The sequence below is a fragment of the Sus scrofa genome, chromosome 15, assembly GCF_054392235.1.
Source record: "Sus scrofa isolate SSC_HxYL_T2T_F1_AM1 chromosome 15, Sscrofa_HxYL_maternal_Yorkshire_Landrace_v2.0, whole genome shotgun sequence".
Taxonomy (NCBI): Eukaryota; Metazoa; Chordata; class Mammalia; order Artiodactyla; family Suidae; genus Sus; species Sus scrofa.
The window spans coordinates 154572935-154592949 of NC_139397.1; the positions used below are offsets into that span (position 1 = coordinate 154572935).

The 20015-nt window shown below is 55.1% G+C and overlaps 1 protein-coding gene across 4 annotated transcripts; it reads left to right on the top strand.

Moving 5' to 3' along the window:
- The first annotated feature begins 3848 nt into the window (after positions 1-3848).
- On the top strand, positions 3849-18117 carry ING5 (inhibitor of growth family member 5). 4 transcript variants are annotated; one of them, XR_014830379.1, is made up of 8 exons: positions 3849-3914; positions 5959-6030; positions 7257-7423; positions 8701-8812; positions 8973-10690; positions 11899-14196; positions 14307-14368; positions 15391-18117. XR_014830379.1 is itself a non-coding variant. In XM_021075112.2 (8 exons), exons 1-8 carry the CDS (start codon positions 3878-3880, stop codon positions 15431-15433), a joined length of 723 nt encoding a protein of 240 aa, XP_020930771.2. In that variant the 5' UTR covers positions 3849-3877; the 3' UTR covers positions 15434-18117. The 4 variants fall into 4 exon arrangements, 3 of the variants coding, with proteins under 3 accessions (XP_020930771.2, XP_084856971.1, XP_084856973.1); XM_021075112.2 differs by having other exon boundaries at positions 8973-9066; positions 14061-14196; XM_085000845.1 differs by having other exon boundaries at positions 8976-9066; positions 14061-14196.
- Positions 18118-20015: the final 1898 nt, after the last annotated feature.

A 20015-nucleotide genomic window follows, 5' to 3' on the forward strand; every position in this document is an offset into this window, starting at 1 on the left:
CTAGCCTGGGAACCTCCATATGCCGCGGATGCAGCCCTAAAAAAAGGAAAAAAAAAAAAAAAAAAAAAAAAAGACAAAAAAAAAAATGAAGGAAGAACTGCAAACAGCCAACAAAGTTGTGCAAATCTGTTTAGTCTCGCTTAAAATCAAAGAAACACAAAACACTGAAGTTTTTTTTGCAATCACATGGAGCAAAGATAAGAAAGCCTGGTGAAATCTAGGGTTAGCAAAAGTGAAAACCCACTCAGTCAAGTGTCAGTATTAGCTTCCCTCAGGCAATGCGTTTAGAAGACTGGCACTTAGAACCTGACCTTTGGGCTAGCGAAACAGTTTTGAAGAATTTATCTAAAGAGCCGTAGACAACAGAGTGGCTGCTCCTCCCATTGAGAGGCGTGGTCTAACCTTCCTCCTCTCGAATCTGGGTTGGTCCCTCGGACTCACTTGACCAATAGCATGTGGTCAGGTGATGTCTTGGGGTGACCAAGATGAGGTCTTGCGGCTTCCACCAGGGCCTCTCAGAACTTTCTGGAAGCCCTGAGTAGCCACCTAAGAGGTACCATTGGGCTGGAGAGGCCACGTGCGTGTGCTCTGGTCCACGGTACCAGTCAAATGCAGCCTTCCAGCCACCCCAGCCATCTCCATTGTATCACTTAGAAGAGTCACCCAAGTGAGCCTTGCTGGAACGCCGGACTCATGAAAATTGTGAGCTATAAGAAAATGCTTCTTTTAACCACTATGTTTTAAAGGTAGTTTAGGAGTTCCCATAGTGGCGCAGTGGTTAACAAATCCGACGAGAAACCATGAGGGTGCGGGTTCGATCTCTGGCCTCGCTCTGTGGGTTAAGCATCCGGCATTGCCGTGAGCTGTGGGGTAGGCCGCCAGTTGTAGCTCTGATTTGACCCCTAGCCTGGGAGCCTCCATATGCCGTGGGTGTGGCCCTCGAAAAGACGAAAAATGAATAAAAATAGAGGTCGTTTACTCTGAGGCGATGGGTATGTGCAGGTCTATGAACAAATGGAGCACTGTTTAAGGTGATGAAAAATTGGAGACAATCAACAGGCGTTCACCCGCGCGGTTTGCTGAGCTACGGCCACCGGTGGCCCGCACCGTAACACCGGGGGAAACTCCGCCAGGACGCCTGAGGCGTATTGGGAGAATTAAGTTAAAGATGTAAATGGTATAGGAGTTCCCGTTGGCTGAGCCATTAAGAATCCTCAAGTATCCAGGAGGATGCAGTTTCGAACCCGGGCCTGCTCAGTGGGTTAAGGATCTGGTGTTGCCCTGGGCTTCGGTGTAGGTTGCAGATGGGGGTTGGATCCCATGTTGCTGTGGCTGTGGTGTAGGCTCAGCCCCTAGCCTGGGAACCTCCATATACTGCGGGTGTGGCCCTAAAAGACAAAAAAAAAAAAAAAAAAAGAAAGTAAATAGTTGCAAAGTGGATTGTGTGACTCACCAATTAAGAAAAGCAATAGCTCAGTTTTAAAAGTGGGCAAAAGAGGAGTTCCCACCATGGCTCAGCGTTAATGAAACTGACTAGAATTCGTGAGGATTTGGATTCAATCCCTGGCCTTGTTCAGTGGGTTAAGGATCTGGTGTCCGGTGGCTACAGCTCTGATTAGACCCCTAGCCTGGGAACCTCCATAGGCCGGGGGCGGGAGGGGGCACTAAAAAGACAAAAAGACAAACAAAACAAAACGAAAAAACCTGAAATAGTACAGCTTATTCTGAAAGACAGTTTGGAAAAAAGAAAAAAGGCGTTCCCGTCCTGGCGCAACAGAAAGGATTCTGACTAGGAACACGCTGTGGTGAAGGTCGCAGACTCGGATCCGGCGTTGCTGAGGCTTGCGGCGTAGGCCGGCAGCTGTAGCTCCAATTAGGCCCCCCCGGGAAACTCCATATGCCGTGGGTGCGGCCCTAAAAATACAAAAAGACAAAAAAGACAGTTTGGCAGTTTCTTACAAAACTAAATATAATCTTACAGTATGATCCGGCCATCATGGTTCTTGGTATTAACCCAAAGGAATTGAAAACTATGTCCGCACAAAAATATGTACAGAAATAATTATAGCAGCTTTATTCATAATTGACAAAACTTAGATGCAACCAAGATGTCTAATAGATGAATGGATAAACCGTGGGACAAAAAGACAATGAAATATTCTTCAGCATTAAGAAGATACCATCCTAGGAGTTCTGGTCATGGCTCAGTGGTAATGAACCCCACTAGGATCCATGAGGATGCAGGTTTGATCCCTGGCTTCACTCAGTGGGTTAAGGATCCGGTGTTGCCATGAGCTGTGTTGTAGGTCACAGATGCGGTTTGGACCTTGTGTGGCTGTGGCCGTGGCCGGCAGCATATGCCTTGAGTGCGGCCCTAAAGAGAAAAAAAAAGAAAAAGAAGATGCCATTCAGTCACGAAAAGGCGTGGAGGAACCTTAAAATGCATATTACTGGAGTTCCTGCTGTGGCTGTGGCGCAGTGGGTTGAGAGTCCAGGGTTAGCTCTGTGGCAGCTCTGGGTTTGACTCCTGGCCCAGCACAGTGGATTAAGGATATGGAATTGCTGCAGCTGTGGCCATAGGTGGTACAGGTCACAGCTGCAGCTCAGATTTGATCCCTGGCCTGGGAACTTCCACATGCTATGGGTGCGCCCCCCCAAAAGCTTATTACTAAAAGAAAGAAGTCAATCTGAAAGGGCTACATGCTGTTTGATTTCAACTACATGACAGTCTGGAAGAGGCAGAACCAGAGACCAAGCCAGGGGCTGGGGCAGGGAGAGAGATGCATGGGTGGAGCAGGCCATTTTAAAGGCAGAGCAACTATTTTGTATGAAACTGTATTGGTGGGTACTTAACATAGTCTTACCACACAGAATGACTCCTAATGGAAAATCGATATGGTTTCATCAGTTGTAGTAAATGTACCCCAGAAATGGAAAATGTTTTTTTATTTTTTTAGGGCCACATCCGTGGCATTTGGAGGTTCCCAGGCTAGGGGTTCAATTGGAGCTGCAGCTGCCAGCCTACACCACAGCCACAGAAACATGGGATCTGAGCCATGGCTGAGACCTACACCACAACTCACGGCAACGCCAGATCCTGCACCCACAGAGCGAGGCCAGGGATCGAACCCACAACCTCATGGTTCCTAGTCAGATTCGTTTCCTCTGAGCCATGACAGGAACTCCGAAAATGTTCATAAGGGAAACTGTGTGTGTGTGGAGGGGGTATATAAGAACTGTTTCCTTCTCAATTTTTCTGATAACCAAAAACTGCTCTAAAAATAAAGTTATTAATAAAAACACCTACTTAATAAAGAAAGTGGGTAGTATGCAATTAGCTCCGCCAGCGTGTGTGTGCAGTTTCACATCAAGCATTGAATCGGGCCAGAACGGTTGCATGGAAACTGCAAACATTTGGTTGAAAGGTGAGCAACATAATCACAGTTCTGTTCCTTGGGGAGGTTGGAAATTTTCCTTTCCCTGAACAGCTTGAATTTCTATAACGAAGGTAAAATTGACAAAACAATGAATGTGCTTCCACTTTTAAATATCTGCCTGGGGTTTACGGAAGAGTTCAACAGAAGGGGTGTATCTTTACACCGGCATTTTCGCTGATGAAACGGCGCCACCCGCCACCCCCACCAGCCCCCGAAAACCTCCAGAGGCCGAGCGTGCTCGCGCACCTCGCAGCCCCGCACCTGCTCCGACCGCCCCGCCGCGACCCCGACCGGAAGCCGGGGGGCGTGCCCAGAGGAGCCCCGCCCCGGCGTCCGCCCAATCAGCGCGCTGGGCTCATTAATAGTGACCACGCCGGCCCCGCCTCCGCCTCCCGCGGCGCCACCGCCCGCGCAGACCCAGAGCGCGGCCGCGGACGAAGATGGCGACCGCCATGTACTTGGAGCACTACCTGGACAGTAAGCGTCCCCCGCCCCACCCAGGCCCGCCACCCACGCCGGGGCGCCCCCGCCGCGCCTCCTTCGCGCGTCAGGCTCCGCACACGGACCCCGGGGCTCGTGGGGGCGGCGGGGCGGCCCGGCGGCAAAGGCAGCGGGGGCGCGCGCGGGGCAGGCGGGGCCACGGGGGAGGGGCGCGCAGGGGGCGCGGCACGGGGTCCCGCCATCACGGCCGCGCCAATTCCAGATGCGTCACGGCGGGGAGGGGCCGGCGCGGCCGGGGCGGGGCCAGAGCGGCCCCGCCCTACCCTCCCGACCCGACCACGCCCACTCACCGAAGGCTCCGCCCGCGACCAGGCACCGCCCACCGCCTCCTAGGCACCGCCCGCTTCGACGTATGCCCCGCCCTCTCCACCGGGCCTCGCTCCTTCCCAGCGGGGCCTTGCCTTACCTGGTTCCCTGCTCTTCCCCACCGAGGTGGCCCACCAAGGTGGTTGAGACCCAGTCCTCTTGGACTCTGGGCCGGGTTTGGGGGTCCCAGGGCCTGGCGAGCTTGGAGGGCCTGGATTCCTTGCCTACTTGTGCTGTGACCTGGGAATTGCTTTCGAGTCCCAGTTTGTGCATCTACTAGGCATACTGATGTGGAGGGTCCCCCAGGGCACCTGTCTTTGTGCAGGGGGTTTGGGGGCGCAGCTTCCAGGGCTGGGTAGGGTGTTCAGGGCAGTGGTCATCACCACTGAGCCATAGCCATCTCTGGAGGACTCCTGAGCAGGTGGTTGTTCACGCTTTTCACAGAGGGGGTGGTGTTGCCTGCAGAGGCTTAGTAGCTTGTCACAGTTGAGCACTGGAGAGTGGAGACCCTAGCTTTAAACGCTGCTGCCTGGCTCTGGCTGGGAGTTGGCCTGGGTGGGGGCTGGGTCAGGTGGCTCTGGAGCACTGGGTGTTCAGAGTCACTCTGGGCTGGGAGCTCCACCCGAGGTTGCTGAGAGTAGGGCGTGACCCCCTGCTCTGGGGAAGATGGCGAGGATCCAGCCCTCCCAGGGGGTTGCTCAGTCCTGGCCGTTTATTCTGCTCACCTGGCCCCCCGTGAGCACAGGGTCCTGGGTGGGAGAACACAGTGGAGGGAGAGGTTTCCCCAGCAGTGTCATTAGGGGGCCCGCCCTAGGTGTCTGCTGGGTGGCACTGCGGCTTGCCCTTCTCTGGCCTGGAGCCTGCCTGGTGGGCCCCTGTGGAGGGACTGAGGGACTTGAGTTCTGTCCTGTGTGGGGCTCCTGTGTGAAGGCTTGGGACCTTGAGCGCCGGCTGTGTTCCAGGAAGGCAGACATGATTCTTCCTTTTCCTGAAACTCACTATTGAGTGGGGCAAATAGAAGTTTCCAGGCCATGAAGGAGCCCAGGAGATCATGACAGTGCAGGGGTGGCACTGTTCTGGCAGCCGCACTAGGATAGCAGGGGGTCCACTCGAGGGCGTGGTGGGCCTGGAGGCCAGGATGGCATCTGTGCTGCTCCCTGGGTGGGCTGGGAGTGGGGCTTGGAGCAGATGTAGCTCCTAAAGTGATCAGCTGCGGCGGGGCCGAGGCTGGACTGAGAGGGCTGCGTGCAGGTGTGAGAGCAGCGGGGCAGGGCCCTCCACCTATGCTGTCCGTTGCCGTCTGTTTAATTTTAAATAACCCTGAGTAAGAGGAGAACTTGAGTCCCTCTGCATACTTGCCCGTTTCAGGGGCTTGGTAGCTCCATGTGGCTCCATCCTCATAAAGTCCCACGTGCAGCACTGGCCGGCCCCCGATGCCCTGGAGTTCAGAGTCAAGTGGAGGGAGATGGGGGGGCCTCCGGGTTTGGGACATGTTCCCTGGGAAGAGGTGTCTGCCGGGGAGGGGTGACCTGGGCCTTGGAGTGGAAGAATCCCACGGCATCTTCCTGCCTCTGCTTGCACCTCGTTTCTGCTTTCACCTCTACCTTCTCGAGCTTCTGACAGCCTCTGGAGCGTGTCAGCCTCTTACCAGCATGTTCAGAGTTTGGCACAAGTCGCTCAAAAAGGATATCTTAATCCTGTCTTTGTGTTTCAGGTATCGAGAACCTTCCCTGTGAACTTCAGAGGAACTTCCAGCTGATGCGAGAGCTGGACCAGAGGACGGAAGGTGGGTTCGGGCCTCTCAGCACAGCCAGAGCTGGGCCCTGATACCCTGGGGACTGGAGCACCAGGATCCTGGGATGGCACCGGTCCTGCAGGGGACCTGGTGTGGGGCTGCTGTCCAGGCCCGTGCCCTGGGTGGTGTCTCAGGGAGACTGCTGATTCTCTTTTCTTTGCTTTTCTTTAAGGGCCACACCCACAGCATATGGAAGTTCCCAGACTAGGGGTTGAATTGGAGCTGCAGTTGCTGGCCTACACCCCAGCTCACCGCAAAGCCAGATCCCCGAGCAAGGCCAGGGATCAAACCCGCATCCTCATCGATAGATTGGATTCGTTTCTGCTGCGCCGCAGTGGGCACACCATGATTCTTTAAAATCAAACTTAGGGAGTTCCTCTCGTGGCTCAGTGGTTAGTGAACCTGACTAGCATCCATGAGGATGCAGTTTTGATTCCTGGCCTCCCTCAGTGGGTTAAGGATCGGGTGTTGCTGTGAGCTATGGTGGAGATCGCAGATGCGGCTCGGGTCTGGCATTGCTGTGGCTGTGGTGTAGGTCGGCGGCTACAGCTCCGATTAGACCCCTAGCCTGGGAACCTCCACATGCCGCGGGTGCAGCCTTAAAAAAGCAAAAAAACCAAAACCCAAACCAAAAAAGTCAAACTTGGTCTTTTGCGTTTTTGTGCACTTTTATGTCATATCTTTTTTTTTCTTTTTTTTTGCCGTGCCCTGTGTTTTCACCTGCAGCACGTTTCTTCACCTGTTAACCAAACGGTTGAGTTGTGTCTGTTCCCACCCTCAGCGTCAACAGCGTCATCCTGCGTGTGTTCCTTTGCGTCTTGCTTTTCTCTCTCAGCGTCACCTCTTGTGGGGTTGACCCTTGCTTGGTCCTTTTGTGGCTGGGCAGTGTCCGGTGGTGTGACTGGACCATGGCTCATTTATCTCCTTTGGGTCGTCTCCTGTTTTCTGCAGTTGGGAGTGTGTGCCCCGGGCTGTCCGGGACTCAGCCTTCAGGGTACACGCCTGTGCACAGGACACCGGCTCACGGGTGGGGCAGGCGTCACGCGCCAGGACCGTCCCGGGCACGTGGTCGTGGTGTCTGGGAGGGCTGTGCCCACCGCCCCGCAGTGGCCGCTCCTTTGCTGGAACTCGCTCTGGTCGGGCTGTATCGGCTGCCGGTCCGGTGAGCACGGGCCGGCCTCCAGGCACGAGGACGAGCTCGGAACCGTCTCTCTCAGATAAGAAAGCCGAGATCGACATCCTGGCTGCCGAGTACATTGCCATGGTGAAGACCCTCTCGCCCGACCAGCGCGTGGAGCACCTGCAGAAGATCCAGAGCGCCTACAGCAAGTGCAAGGAGTACAGCGACGACAAGGTGCAGCTGGCCATGCAGACCTACGAGATGGTGAGCCCGGCCGCCCGGCCTCTGCCGCCCCTCCCCCCCTCGGCTCCGTCCCCTCCTCGCAGCGGGCAGCCGGTCAGCGCTTCTGGAGGGAGTGTCCGAGGGAGGGGTGCCCCCCGGGCCGCGGCTGCCCTCCGGTCTTCTGTGCCCCTTCTGCTTGTTGACTGGGTTGCAGAAGCCGTTCATTTACGTCCATGCTGAATGCTTTGCCTTTGTCAGCGGTAGGGAAAGTTCCGTCCTGTTCCTGCTCAAGTCAGCGTTGCCCAGGGCTCACAGGGCGGCACAGAGCCATTGTCCAGAGATATGCGCGAGGCTGTAGGGCAGCGCCAGTGAGACAGACAGGATTCTTTGTTTTTGTTTTTGTTTTTTTTCTTTCTAGGGCTGCATCCGCGGCATATGGAGGTTCCCAGGCTAGGGGTCTAGTCGGAACTGTAGCCACTGGCTTACACCACAGCCACAGCCACGCCAGATCCAAGCCGCGTCTGCGACTTACACCACAGCTCAGGCAACGCCGGATCCTTAACCCACCGAGTGAGGTCAGGGATCGAATCCGCAACGTCATGGTTCCTAGTCGGATTCATTAACCGCTGAGCCACGACGGGTCCTCGCAGACAGGATTCTCAAAGCCCTCGTCCCGCGGCATTCGAGGAGGGCCCTGCAGGGCGCGGGGCGCTTACAGCGGTGTCCCTGCGTGCTTGAGCCGGTAGCAGCGTTTCCAGGAGCTGGGCTTCCCCTGCTGTCACGAGGTCACCGTGCCCTGAGACGGCGGTCCTCTCCAGGCTGGAGAGCTGTGGTCTCTCCTGCGGGCTGTGGCTGCCGCGGCGGTGCAGTCCCTCGGGACGTCGAAGGACCGTTGCTGCCGCGGCGTGGTCCCGTGCGCATGGGCACCGGGCTGCGTCCTCCTTCGCCCGCGGGCTCCACCCTGTACCAGAAGCTTCAGAGTCGTTTTCTGCGGAGGAACCTATGTGTTCTTCCCATTTTAAGTTTGGGTTCAGCAGCAAAGGTCCTCGCCCCGATTCCGTTGCACTTCCCCGCGTCGTTCCCCTGTGGCCTGCCTTCCCGGCCCTCGGCTGAGTAGGATTGGCTCTCTGGTGTGTCAGGTGTGCGGGGGACAGAGCCCCTTGCATCAGCGCTGAAGGAGAGGGCCTTGTTCCGGCGGAGCTTCGTGAGTCTACCCTCAGTCACAGGCGGGCGGGGCTGCTGGTGGACTCGGGCCCTTGCGGGTCCCGAGGCGCGTCGCCTCTCGCTTGACTGCAATGTGTGAGCATCCTTCTGTGTAGGTGGATAAACACATCCGAAGGCTGGACGCGGACCTGGCTCGCTTCGAGGCGGACCTGAAGGACAAGATGGAGGGCAGCGACTTTGAAAGCTCCGGAGGACGGGGCCTAAAAAGCAAGTCATAGTTTTTCTTTATTTTGTTGTTGTTAACTATGGCGTCCTGAAGAATTTTGTCTAAGTGTATTAGGAACATTACGGTAAATGTCATATTTGGGTAAATCTTGTCCTGCTTCAGTGAGTTCTGTGAACAAAGCTGGGGTCTTTGTTGTTTCAGAAGGTCGAGGTCAGAAAGAAAAGAGGGGCTCCCGGGGCCGTGGCAGGAGGACCTCAGAAGAAGACACCCCAAAGAAGAAGAAGCATAAAGGAGGGTGAGAGGCACTTTTTTCCTCTTTCCCCCAAAGAACACCAGTGGCACCGACTCAGGATCTGGAAAGGCAGTGACTGTGAGGCTGAGGGGGTGCTTTACTTGTGCCAGGTGCGCCACAGCTTCTGCTTTAGCTGTGCCAGGTGTGCCGCAGCTCCTGCTTTACCTGTGCCAGGTGTGCTGCGGCCTCTGGTGCTTTTCCTGTGCCAGGTGTGCTGCGGCTCCTGGTGCTTTTACCTGTGCCAGGTGTGCTGCGGCTCCTGGTGCTTTTACCTGTGCCAGGTGTGCTGCGGCTCCTGGTGCTTTTACCTGTGCCAGGTGTGCTGCGGCTCCTGGTGCTTTTACCTGTGCCAGGTGTGCTGCGGCTCCTGCTTTAGCTGTGTCAGGTCGGTTGGTCCTCACAGCAGCCTGAGGGAGCACTGTTGTTCTAAGTGGTGAGCCCAGTTCAAGCTTAGAGCTGGTGCGTGAGGGCTGGGTTTGCACCAGGTGGTCTGATTCCAGAACCTGTTCTTTTAACCATTGTTTGCCCTGCCTCTTGAGCGACACAATGATGTTTGGTGCCATTCAAGCCAAGCTGCTTTCCAGCTGCCTATGTTTCAGTTGATGGTTTCATATATGAATACGTATTTCAGATAGATTCACTATTAAATTGTGTGACTGCAATTATTAAATGCATATGTCATTTAACTTGAACTTCAGAATGTTTCATTTAAAACACTCTCCCACTTATTAGCTCCTGTCCCCGAGGTGTTACAGCCTTTTTGCTTCGTAGGCGTGATGAGTAGACAGCAGAGGAGATGACAGCACACGCCATGCGACCTCTGCGGGGGTGATTCTGACAGTTACGGGAATGCTCAGGAGAGTTAGTTCTTGATAAAGCAAGGGAGAATTTTAGTTCTTAAACCTGGCCTTTGAACTTTTATCTTAAAAAAACCTCAGACAGCACCTTTGTGTTATAAAGTAATACACGGACGCAGGAGGTGACAGAAAACAAGCGTGTAGTTTAAGAATGTCTGTAAGAGGCGCGTCTTCGTGACTGGCTCCTGGGCAGTGACCGCTGGCCCGGGGCCCTTCCCTGGGCCTCGCCAGCATCTTCGCTTGCTCCTCAGCCCCAGACGCACGTGACCCAGGAGGACAGGGTGTGTACTTCCCGTCTCTCTTTGTTGTTTTGTCCCCAGCACGTGCTCCCCTGGACACTGTAGTTGAGTCTTGTTTTGAGTTTTGTTTTTTGGTTTTGCGTTTTTCTTTAACGGCTGTACCTGCCGCACACGGACATTGCTGGGCTGGGGACTGAATCTGAGTTACAGCTGAGACCTGAGCTGCAGCCGTGGCAAGCTGGATCCTTTAACCCACTGTGCTGGGCTGGGGATCGAACCCTTGCCTCCTCAGCGACCCAAGCGACTGCAGTCAGATTCTTAACCTACTGCGCCATGGCAGGAACCCCATTGCTGGTGTTTTTTTTAAACCTTGTTTTTTCTTCCATACCAATTAGACAACTTGAGAAAGCTACATTTAAAGTGTGCTTTGAAACAAGATGGAATTAGAAAAAAGACACACGCATTTGAAAGAATTTTGTGCTGTACTGGAAATCAAATCTTGCAGTAATATGATATGCCAGTTCCTGAAGCGTAAGTTAACAGAATTTTCAATTTAGGTTAGCTTTATTAAGGAATAATTCATATACAATAAAATGTTATCATTTTAAGTATACAGGTTGAGTCTGTAATCAGCTTTAAAGTTACGGAGCTAGTCAGCCTTTCTCTTTGTTCTTGAGTCAGTTTTGGGAATCTCTGTCTTTCAAGGAATTGGTAGTTTGTGTAAGTCATCAGGTTTCTTGACATCAGGTTATTCATAATGTGACATTATTGTTTTTCTGATGTAGGATCTGGACTGATGCTCAATCTTTCAGACCTGATGTTGGTGATTTTTACTTTCTCTCGTTTTGCCTTGATCTTTTCAGAAAACTGACTTTTTATTTTTTATTCATTGTTTTTTCTATTTCTTTTTAAAAATTATTATGATTTATTATTATTTTTTGTTTATGGCCACACCTGCTACATATGGCGGTTCCTGGGCTAGGGGTCGAATTGGAGCTGTGGCTGCAGGCCTACCCCACAGCCACAGCCACAGGGGATATGAGCGGCGTCTGAGACTCACACTGCAGCTTGCGGCAGGGCTGGATCCTAACCCGCTGAGTGAGGCCAGGGTAGACCCTGCGTCTTCACGGACGCTGTGTCGAGTTTTCACTCTGCCGAGCCACGATGTGAACGCCTCTATTTCGTTTATTTCTGCTCAGATGTTTATTACTTCCTCCTGCTACTTAGCTGGGATTTACTTGACTCTTTCCAGTCTTACTTTCTACCGGGGAAGTAGTTTAGACCATTGAATTTCGTACCTTCCTCCTTTTCTAATATAAATACTTACTGTTTTAGTTGCATCCCACAGATTTTGATGTGTTTTGGTTTTACTTTTGTTTTGTCTTTTGTCTTTTTAGGGTCACACCTGCAGCATATGGAGGTTCCCAGGCTAGGGGTCCAATCGGAGCTGTTGCCTACACCAGAGCCACAGCAACACCAGATCCGAGCTGCGTCTGCGACCTACGCCACAGCTCAGGCCACGCCGGATCCTTAACCCAGTGAGCGAGGCCAGAGATCGAACCCGCAACCTCATGGTTCCTAGTCGGATTCATTTCTGCTGAGCCACAATGGGAACTCCTGTTTTATATATTTTAAAGCTCTGGTATTTGGAGGTGTATACAGAGTTTTTTTGGGTTTTTTTAAGTGACTCCTTTATCATTATTTATTTTGTTATTCCCCACAATGTTCTTTGTTTTGAGGTCTGTCTGGTCTAATGTTACCATAGCCATTCTGAGTGTCTTATGGTGAGTTTTACAAGGTATGTTGATTTTCCCTTTTGTTTTCTGTTACTTTCACATATTTGTGTTTTTGTGTTTTAGAGTGAGTTTCTTGAAAGCAGCACATAGTTGAGTCTTGTTTTTTTATCGAGTTTGACAATGTCTGCCTTTTCATTGCAATGTTTAGATTATTCAGATTTGAAGTAATTAATGTTACGGGTGGATTTAAATTTTCTGTCTTGCTGTTAGTTGTCTCTTGGTCCCATCTGTTCTTTTTCCGTCTTCTTTTGGATTAACCGTGTTTTTCCAGTATATTCCATTTTAAGGACTATTCTAGTGTGTACACCAGTTTCATTAACTTTCCGCAGTGAATTTCAAACAGTATTATATGATTTCATGTTTAATGTAAGAGTCTACGTAGATTTTCTTTTGTTTTCTGTCTTCTGGCTTTTGTGCTGTTATCAAAAATTTTACGTCTTCATATGACATAAGCCTCAGAATATATTATTATTATTTTAGGTATAAGCCATTGCTTACTTTAGACACATTTTAAACTATGAGAAAAAGTGGGGTTTTTTTTTTGTCTTTTTATTTTTAGGGCTGCACCTGCAGCATATGGAAGTTCCCAGGTTAGGGGTCGAGTCAGAGCTGCAGCTGCCGGCCTCCACCACAGCCATAGCAACGAGGGATCTGAGCCACATCTGCGACCTGCGCCATGGCTCAGGGCAACGCAGGATCCTTAACCCACTGAGTGAGGCCAGGGATTGATCCTGTGTCCTCATGGATACTAGTTGTTTCCTAACCCACTGGGCCACAATGGGAACTCCTACAACTTGATTTTTGGAATTTAATTATGATGTGTTCTGGTATGGGTTTCTTTTCTGTTTGGAGCTCATCAAGCTTCTGGGAACTGTTAGTTTATAGTTTGCATCAGATTTGGAATTTTTTAGCCAGTTGTTCCATTTTTTTCTGTTCTCCCTTGTCCTTTTCATGGCGCTCCCGGTGCGAGAGTAGAGCTCACACGACAGCCAGGATGGGGCTGCGCGGAAGGGCGGGAGGCCCTCGGAAGAGGGTGCGTGGCTCCTGCGAGGGTCCACAGTGTCCCCCAGGGTGAGCGCAGGCGGGTGAGACACAGAGCCCGGGATGGTGACAGTGTGCCGCCTGGAGGCCTGCCTGAAGCACAGACGACGAGATGGTCCCGTCCCCAGAGGCGGGGAGCAGAGTCCCCACAGAGGGAGAGACTTGCCCCGACCCCGGGGACCTCCTGGGGGGGTGGGGGCAGTTCGTACTCGTGTCAGGGGACAGTGGCGGCCAGGACGCAGGTCACAGAGGCACAGAGCGTTTCTGGGGAACAGGTTTTCTCCCTTTCACCCGCCCGCCACCCGCCCGCCGCCCGACTCGGCTCCCCTTGCCGTGTCCCTGTCCCCGTGGGACTCTCGGTGTTCACTTAGCACGCGTGTTTGCATATGCGCCTGTCTCCTGGCTTGAGGGGGAGGGTGTCCTTTCTGTACCAGTGGGAATACGCTGTCTACACTGGTCTGCAGCATCTGTGCAGGTCTGCAGCTCTGATGTTTATCGAAAGCAGTGAAACATGTGCGTCGATCCCCCGGCCCCCTCCCTTCACACGGATGGACGCTGCAGGGCCGAGCAGCGATTTGGCGGAGGCGTAGATGGTGCGGGGTTCTGGCTGGGCTGCTGGGTGGGGACCAGAGGGGAGCTGCAGGGACGAGGGGGACTGGCTGCCGCCCTGGGCTGGGCAGGTGCTGGGCTCCTGAGGTTAGAGTCCATGAGGGAGGAGGGAGCCAGTGGCTTCTGCGGGTTGGGGTGAAGGTGAAGGTGCTGTAGGGACACGCTGGCTGATCTTGAGAGAGGACCTGCAGGGTCAGCTGGTGGCGGCAGGGCCGTCTCTGCCCCTGGACTCTCTGGATGGGCCTGTGGGTCTCGGGTGTTGCTGAGTGTCCACTGGTAGGAGGTGACACGTGCCTCCTGGGACAGGCTTGGAGCAGGTCCGGTGGGTGGGGGTCGGGCATGGGTCCTGTCCCCAGGGACTGGCCAGTGCCGGGTGCTGAGCGCCTTCCTGGTGTGTCTTTGTCTGGCGCTCTTGGGAACTTGTGCCCCTGCTCACAGCTGTTGTCCCCCTGCAGGTCTGAGTTCAGTGACACTGTGCTGTCTGTGCACCCGTCCGACGTGCTGGATATGCCTGTGGACCCAAACGAGCCCACCTACTGCCTGTGCCACCAGGTGTCCTACGGGGAGATGATCGGCTGCGACAACCCGGACGTGCGTGTCAGGCCCCGGGCAGGGGCTCGCATGGGTGGGAGGGCGGGCACGCGGGGTGCTGATGGGAGGGCGGGCACGCGGGGTGCTGATGGCGCCGCCTTGCCTTGCAGTGTCCCATCGAGTGGTTTCACTTTGCCTGCGTGGACCTGACCACGAAGCCCAAGGGAAAATGGTCAGTACGAGTGCCAGCTCCCCTGCCGCTGGTCCTGGTCCGCAGCGGGGCTGCCGTTTTCCGTGTTCCCCTCAGTGGTGGCTGTCACTTCAGTAAAGCTGGCCAGTCCCCAGGGACAGGACCCTTTGTCGACCTGTGCTGAGTGACAGCCTGGACCGCTGCCCTCCTTGTCTCTGTGTGTGGCGCCCGGTTTCCCGCGTTGCGTGTGCAGAGGGCGGGAGCAGCCCCCGAGGCACAGTCTTCAGTGGGTGACTGGGGGGCGAGGTGCAGGAGGCTGGGAGGGCAGCGGGAGCCGTTTGCGGGACTTCCGGGGGGAGGGGCTCTGCAGGCGAGGGTCATCCCCCGTGTCCGGGGAAAGGGCGGGACAGGCAGAGCCTGGGAACCTGGGTGACCTACCCTTGTTGCCCATCCCCGGGTCCGCGGTGCTCCCACGGAGATGGCAGAGCCCAGAGTGTGGGCGCTCACTGGCCAGTGTCGCTCCTCTGCAGCCTGGCAAGGATGTGCCTGCTTGGGGGCCTGGATTGATGCTGGTGAATGGTGGCCTGGGGCCTGGCAGCTGCGTCGCGTGCACGTCAGCCGTCTCCCTTGTGTCTCTGGGCCGAGTCTCAGGCTCTGGAACCTGCTCGCCGGGGTCGTCAGGGAGTGCCTGTTCATCATGCAGTTTCCAGGGCCGCTCAGCCTGGCTTATCCTGGGGCAGTGCCAGGGTCTGCGCCTGCCTGCTTGGGGTGCGCCAGCGGGGTGGGTCACCTCCATTTTGGTCTCGGTGGCCCTGTCATCACACAGGGAGGGCCAGTGACCCTGACCGAGAGGACACCTGCTCGTTGATCTGTGTCTCCTCCACCGAGTTCAGGGCAGATGTGCCAGATGGAGCAGCCACATGGGTTTCCCTGGTGGGAGACACATGCCCTGTGGGTCTCTTGTCTGGCGCCGTGTCGCCAGCATCCAGCCGTGCTGGGAGATGCCAGGCACAGGGCCTGGGCCTCCCAAGTGCAGGGCCCTCACTGCACCTCTCCTGTTGCAGGTTCTGCCCACGGTGCGTCCAGGAGAGGAGGAAGAAGAAGTAAGGGCGAGGCCGACGCCTGGGCTGGGGCCAGCGCCCACGTTTCTGCAGTTCTTGTTGCAATATTTTATCTTCATTTTAAAACTACCTTGTTCTGAACGATCTTTAATAACCCAATGGCCAGTTGTCATTCTGGATGTTTCCTGAAACAGTCACCTGAGCCCTGTTTGCACAGAGGTGTGATCTCATGGGGACTTGCCACAGTGACTTTTCCTTGTGACTCTGTACAGCGCCAGCGCCAGCGCCAGGGGCCCCGTGGGGGTGTGACGCGGCCGTCGCCCTTGCTGGAGGTGTGAGCCTGGCCTTGGCTGCCTGTGTTTCCAGGGGCTGCTCCCCCGGGGCCCGGCCCCTGGGCACATCTGCCGTGGAGAGCGCGGGTGTGCGGAGCCCGGGAAGGGTCGGCCACACTGCCTTTCCATCTGGACCCCCGGTTCCCTCTGTGAGGGGTTGACTTTCTGGAGCACATGGTTCTCCATCAGCCCACAGGCTGTCGGTCCCTGCGACCAGGGCCAGTGAGGTGGCCGCCGTTCTCCTTCTCCGGGGGCTGCTGACGTTCTTACTGTGAAGATGCGTCGTCGTCGTGACAGCGTGAGGACAGTGTCTGTGTAGAAGCCAGTCCAGGTTCCTGGGAGGCGGTCAGCTTCTTAGAGCCGAGGGGACGACGGTTCCGTGCTGTGATTTGTGAAGTTCTGGAATGAAGCTGGGCACCCGGAGCGCACTATGTCTTTGGTCAGCTTTCGCAGGCTGGCTTGGAGCCGTCTGGGGCGTCGCGGGGAGACGGCGCGCGTTTGGTGCACTGTCATCCGTGTGTCGCGGTTCAGAGAGTGTGACCGAGACCCTCTGGCGTGGGTCAGCAGCGGCCAGAGGCCTCCGCGGGAGGAAGGGCTTCCAGCCGGAGGTGTGCGGGTCAGACGGGAAGTGCCCAGCCAGGAAGAGGCGCACCTGCCATGGCCGCCACTCCGCCTGTTGCCTCGTGTCGCCGTGGAGGCGGTCGGGCAGGAAGGACCGTGAGGCCACGGCCCGGCTCCAGGGTCAGTGCAGCGTGCGTGGCCCCCTGTCGCGGGCTGCGCGGTGGGGCTGGTGGCTTCCCGGGCAGACAGCGCTCCGGAACCGATTCCTTCCTGCCCCAGAGAAGGGGCCGCCTCTGAGCGAGTGCTGGCCGCAGCCTCGGGCTCCACCTCGGCCCGGACCCAGGGGCCTTTGTATTTAGAAACCTAGCTTGTTGTTACCACAGGTATTTAAAGCTTGTGGGGAATAAACTGTGGAAAAATGTTGTCCTTCACTCTTTGACCAGTTTCTGCGGAGAAGACAGGTAAGTACAGGGAGCCTGTGCTGTTCCTTGAAAAGCTCATTTGGTTTTTGCACTTCGTCTCTGAACACTTCCCACTCGCTGTTATCACAGAAAACGATGGTGTTTGTGGGCCTGGGCTGGTGGCTGTGCTTTCTGATTGTCACCTGGTTTCCTGAGGCCTTGGTCACTTCCCAGGAAGGGTGACCGATCTCTCTCGCGCTTCTGGTTGGACTTCGATGGTGTCAGCCTGCTGCTCACCATGCCTAAACACCCCACGGTGGGTCTTGTCTTTTTTTTTTTTTTGAACTTTCTGTGCTTATGTGTTTCTAGTGTTTACTTTTGCTGGTTACAATAATATCAACCAAAATAATGCTCATGTAGCTTTGGAGAAAACGGAAAACCCGAGCAGATAGGCTGAGTCCCTGGAGCGCTGTTTGGAGCACGACCGAACCTCCCTGGCGCCTGGTGCCGTGCCACTTGGAGGACATGGGGGTGGCGGGGGTGGCTCAAGGCCTGGCTGCCTTCCTCCTGGGGTGATCAGGCCAGACCCTACGGGCCAGCTGGGCTGCTCTGGCTCTGCTGCTGCCGGGGGCCTGGGCTTGGCTGTGAGGGAAGGGCGTCCTGGCCGAGGCAGAGCGGCCAGCCCTCAGGCGGGTGACCCCTACTTCCCCCCCTGGAGACCTCGCGCTGCCCTAATGAAAACAGCTCATTCAACTCAGGCAGAGCTAGTGCAGCTCATGGCCAGGATACAGGCGCTGAGGCTCATGTGACTGCACCCGCCGTGCAGGCAACGTAAAACTGGTACTGCCATGACCATGTGAGCAGGTGGCCTCCTGTCTGCCTGGAGCAGCAAGTGGGGGACACAGCCGTGGGCAGCAGAGGTGGCGGGTTGCAGGGCTGCATGGGGACGGTGGCCAGCTGTGTGTCAGTGCTGTCTGCTGACTGTCACTGGCAGCCGTCGGCAGGGACTGTTTCAAGCAATAACGCTCCCCAAGAGCAGCTTCCCACGTGGCCACAGCCGGGCCCCGTTGCAGGGCTGGGCGTTGAGGGTGCAAGGCTGCCCTCAGTTTCCGCGAATGCCGGTCGGTGTTCATTCCTGTGCTGGGAGGAATTCTAAAACGGGGAGTCTCAGAAAAATGTCCTCATTCAGAAGGGAGTTCTGTGAAATTTCTTTCTTGTGTTCACCTTACCACACTTCATCCCAAAAGATGATGCAGCTTTAACGTGAATGTTACATTTTATTTTCCAGGAGTTATTATCGATGTCCTCTTTGTAAAGGAAAGATGCTACTGTAAATCTTTTTATTAAATGATGTAAAGATGTATATCTGTATTTTTGGATCATGTTATAGAATATGGATATATTGTTTAATGAATAAAGTATTTTTTTGGAACAAACATTTGGGGATGCATCATTTCAGGAAATGCTGAAACTTCAGCGAGAAGCGCGCCCTGTGCTGAATTTCGACGGCAACGGCAGGGGACTGGAGGGGCGGTGTCACTGCCGGGGGCCTCGCCCTGCTCAGTGGAGAGCTCTGGGCCTCAGCCGAGTGTGCTGTCGGGCTCACGAGGAAGATGTGTGCTCAGAGGGCTTCTCGTCGTGGCTCAGTGGTTAATGAATCTGACTGGCATCCACGAGGACACAGGTTCAATCCCTGGCCTCGCTCAGCGGGTGAAGGATCCAGTGTTGCCGTCCGCTGTGGCGTAGGTCGCAGATGTGGCTCAGATCCCATGCTGCTGTGGCTGTGGTGTAGGCTGGTGGCTGCAGCTCCGATTCGACCCCTAGCCTAGGAACTTCAACATGCCGCGGGTACAGCCCTAAAAAGCCAAAAAAAAAAAAAAAGTGTGTGCTCAGAGTGATGCAGAGGGCTGGCCTGCAGAGCATGGGTGCTTCCTCAGGGACAGGAGGATCCCCCACCCCTGCCTGCATGGGAGCCAGGGCCCCTGGGGGCTCAGCAGCTCTCAGCACATACCCTTGAGGAGACTTAACAGGGGTGGGAGTTCCTGCTGTGGCGCAGCGGGTTAAGGACCCGGCATTGTCTCTGGCTACTCAGATTCCATCCCTGGCCAGGTAACTTCCACATGCCATGGGTGTGGCCGAAAAAAATGTAAGGGCCAGAAAGCCAACATGGTCAGAGGGTAAGAGCACCCCAACACCCACCTTCCAGATGAAGCCCAGGTCACAGACCCAAGTCCTGCAGGGCTGCTCCGGTAGTGCTGCAGCCTTTTGTCGGGGTGACAGCCCGGGAGAAGGAAACCAGCTCTTTGCTTTGGGGTGGGCGGCAACCGGCATCTTCGGTTCAGACCTGTGCTCGTTCCCAGAGCTCCAGGACGCCCCTGTCCTGCTCTCAGAGTGAGGGCCCACGGCAACAAGGTAAAGACGGGGTACACTTGTCTGAGCGGGTCCACAGGCCCTCTGGTTATCTTCCCAGTGTCTGAACGTGGCCTTGAAATAGAACTGACAGCTGCCAGGATCCCCACACTGACCTATGGAGCGAGGGTCCCCACAGGAGGAAGGGCCAGGTAGAGTCTGGGGTGGCTTCTCCCGGCAGGCAGGACGCATCCCTGACATGAAGGTGCACTGCTGTTCCTCACACGCCCCTGCTAACGTTTTTCTTTTTTTTAAGGCCGCACCTGAGGCATATGGAGGTTCCCAAGCCAAGGGTCGAGTCAGAGCTGCAGCCGCCAGCCTCCACCACAGCTCACGGCAGCACCAAATGGATGCAGGGATGGAACCTGCATCCTCGCGGGTGCTGGTCAAGTTCATAACCTGCTGAGCCATGAAGGGAACTCCACCGGCTGTTAATTTACCCGTGAAGAGGTGGGCAGACCTTAGGAACATGGGTTATTATTATGTTTTTATTACTTAAAAATTTTATTTTAATATTTATTTTTTAAAATTAAAGTACGGTTGATTTACAGTGTTTCTCCAATTTCTGTTGTGCAGCAAAGTGACTCAAATCCACCTAGTTCCCTGTGCTGTACAAAAGGAGTCCCTGGCCCATCCATTCCAAATGTGAGAGTTTTTGTCCACCAACCCCAAACTCCCGTCCATCCCACGCCCACCCCCCCACCAAGGAGGAACAGGGGTTACTGAAGGTTAGGTGAGACCTCAGCTGCAGCCCATTGTTGGCGGGTGGGCATTGCTCTTGGCACATGGCATGTAGCACTGGTCCAGGAGTGCTATTCTCTGGGCCAGTCTGCAGGGACTGCCAGAATCCGTTTGTTCTCAGCAGAGACAGCAGCGCACGCCTGCAGCCTCGCCTCCCTACACACACACTGCTGCTTCCTGCAGG

Excerpts from the sequence above, each read along its gene's own strand:
- ING5 (XM_021075112.2), top strand. The coding sequence starts at position 3,878 with ATGGCGACCGCCATGTACTTGGAGCACTACCTGGACA. Across the intron at positions 3,915-5,958 it reads CTTGGAGCACTACCTGGACA|GTATCGAGAACCTTCCCTGT; the intron begins GTAAGCGTCCCC and ends TTTGTGTTTCAG. Across the intron at positions 6,031-7,256 it reads GCTGGACCAGAGGACGGAAG|ATAAGAAAGCCGAGATCGAC; the intron begins GTGGGTTCGGGC and ends CGTCTCTCTCAG.